The sequence below is a fragment of the Penaeus chinensis genome, chromosome 43, assembly GCF_019202785.1.
Source record: "Penaeus chinensis breed Huanghai No. 1 chromosome 43, ASM1920278v2, whole genome shotgun sequence".
NCBI lineage: Eukaryota > Metazoa > Arthropoda > Malacostraca > Decapoda > Penaeidae > Penaeus > Penaeus chinensis.
In genome coordinates, this window is record NC_061861.1 from 18,925,093 (window position 1) to 18,927,592 (window position 2,500).

At 51.0% G+C, this 2,500-nt stretch overlaps 1 protein-coding gene across 1 annotated transcript in view; it reads left to right on the forward strand.

Moving 5' to 3' along the window:
• LOC125048381 (histone-lysine N-methyltransferase 2D-like) overlaps positions 1 to 2,500 on the forward strand; it is a 39,453-nt gene that overhangs the window by 12,600 nt on the left and 24,353 nt on the right. The window contains exons 4-5 of the mRNA XM_047647047.1: positions 863 to 1,040; positions 1,485 to 1,701. Of these exons, the coding sequence (XP_047503003.1) occupies positions 863 to 1,040; positions 1,485 to 1,701 (395 nt within the window). The remainder of the gene's footprint in view (positions 1 to 862; positions 1,041 to 1,484; positions 1,702 to 2,500) is intronic.

Genomic DNA, 2,500 nt, shown 5'->3' on the forward strand with positions numbered 1-2,500 from the left:
GTCGCACCTCGTATCCCCCGGCGCCAAGATGACGGTCGTGGGTCCTCGTGACTTCAGTAATTATTTCTGATTCCTGCCATTAACTTTTCTCAAAAGACCCCCTTTATTAAGTATCTCTCCCTGTGCCAGTTAACGCTCAAATTTATTCCAGAAACTACAACCTGAAACTGGAGAAAATGTCGCACCTCGTATCCCCCGGCGCCAAGAAACTTCGTGGGTCCTCAAGACTTCAGTAATTATTTCTGATTCGCGCCATTAGCTTTCCTCAAAAGACCACCTTTATTAATTATCTGTCCCTGTGTCAGTTAACGCTCAAACTAATTCCAGAAACTACCTGAAACTGGAAACTGAAAAAAAATGTCGCACCTCGTATCCCCCGGCGCCAAGAAACTTCGTGGGTCCTCGAGACTTCAGTAATTATTTCTGATTCGCACCATTAGCTTTCCTCAAAAGACCCCCTTCATTAAATATCTCTCCCCGTGCCCATCAACGCTCAAACTAATTCCAGAAACTACAACCTGAAACTGGAGAAAATGACGCACCTCGTATCCCCAGGCGCCAAGATGACGGTCGTGGGTCCTCGAGACTTCAGTAATTATTTCTTATTCGCACCCTTAGCTTTCCTCAAAAGACCCCCTTCATTAAATAACTCTCCCTGTGCAAATTAACGCTCAAACTAATTCCAGAAACTATAACCTGAAACTGGAGAAAATGTCGCACCTCGTATCCCCCGGCGCCAAGAAACTTCGTAGGTCCTCGAGACTTCAGCAATTATTTCTGATTCGCACCATTAGCTTTCCTCAAAAGACTCCCTTCATCAAATATCTCTCCCCGTGCCCATTAACGCTCAAACTAATTCCAGAAACTACAACCTGAAACTGGAGAAAATGTCGCACCTCGTATCCCCCGGCGCCAAGATGACGGTCGTGGGTCCTCGAGGGGGCGTGTCCGTCGCCGCCATTTCGCCCGCCACCTGCCACTATATCCACGTGGACGACGACATCACAGCTGCCCTCAATGCCTGCAAACCTGGCACCATTGTGAGCATTTTTGTTTACTTTTCGCAAAATATTTGTTGATTGTGAGAAGATCTTTTTATATATGTTCAATAGTAGTGGATTCTGGACGTTTATTGAAGGGAATATTTTCTGATTGTGACCATTTATTTACTGATTTAAGTAATGTATAAAAAAATATTTACTTATTTGTTTAGATATTTAAGAAGAGTCCATGTATTTATTTCTCATTCCCTCGCTCCCTCCTTCCTCTCCCTTCCCCAATTCCTCCCTCCTTGCTCTCCCCCTACCTTTCCTCCCCTGCCTTCCCCCATCCCTCCCCCCCTCCCCTCCCTCCCCTCCCCTCCCCTCCCTCCCTTCCCCTCCCCTCCTCCCATCCCTCCCACCCCTCCCTCCTCCCTCCCCTCCCATCCCCCTCCCATCCCTCTCCCCCTCCCTCCTCCTTCCCTTCCAACCCCCTCCCCTCAGGCAGGATACATCGTCAGCCGCGACGTGACCCTCGAAGTGCGGCCCTTAGGCAAGCGGGCGACGGGGATACTCCACCACGCCTTCAGGAAACGGGGGGCGTGGCCATCCTCCGTCCACAAGGGCATCCCCCACGTCGTCAGGAGAAGGGCCAAGGACTCCCAGGCGAGGCCGAGTCCCACGCCCATGGAGCTGGAGATCCCGCCGCCGGCGTGTTCGGGTGAGTGGGGTTGGGGGTAAGGGTGGAGGGTAAGGGTGGGGGGGGGTAGTGGAGTTGCGTGGGGGGGAGTAAGGGGTAAGGGTGGAGGGGGGGAGGGGTAAGGGTGGAGGGGGGATAAGAGGGGTGAAAGAGGGAGAGGGGGAGGGGTGTGGGAGGGATGGGAGGGAGAGAGAGGGGTTGCAGGGGGATACACTCACATATATGTAAATAGTTATTTGTGAATGTGTTTGACACTATATTATTAACTGAATAATGATAATGTTTTTCTCTTTCTCCTCCTCTTCTTCTCGTCTCCTCTCCTCCTCTCCTCATTTCCCTTCTCTCTCCTCTCTTCCTCTCTTATTTCTCTTTTTTCCTCCTGTCTCCTCTTCATTCCTCATTTCCCATTTCTCTTTCTCCTCCTCTCACCTCTCTCCTCTCTCATTTATCTTTCTCTTCTCCTCTTCTCCTCTCCCCTCTCCTCTTCTCTTTTCCCCTCCTCTCTCCTCTCCTCCTTTCCTCCATTCCTCCAATCCTCTTTTCCCATTTCGCCTCCTCTCTCCTCTCCTCCTCTCTCCTCACCTTCTCTCCTCCTCTCTCCACCTTTCCAATTTCTCCTCCTCTCTCCTCATCTTCTCTCCTCCTCTTCTCCCCCTTTCCCATTTCTCCTCCTCTCTCCTCACCTTCTCTCCTCCTCTCTCCTCACCTTCTCTCCTCCTCTCCTCCTCTTCTATTTCTCCTCCTCTCTCCTCTCCTTCTCTCCTCCTCTCCTCCTTTCTCATTTCTCCTCCTCTCTCCCCTCCTTCTCTCCTCCTCTCCT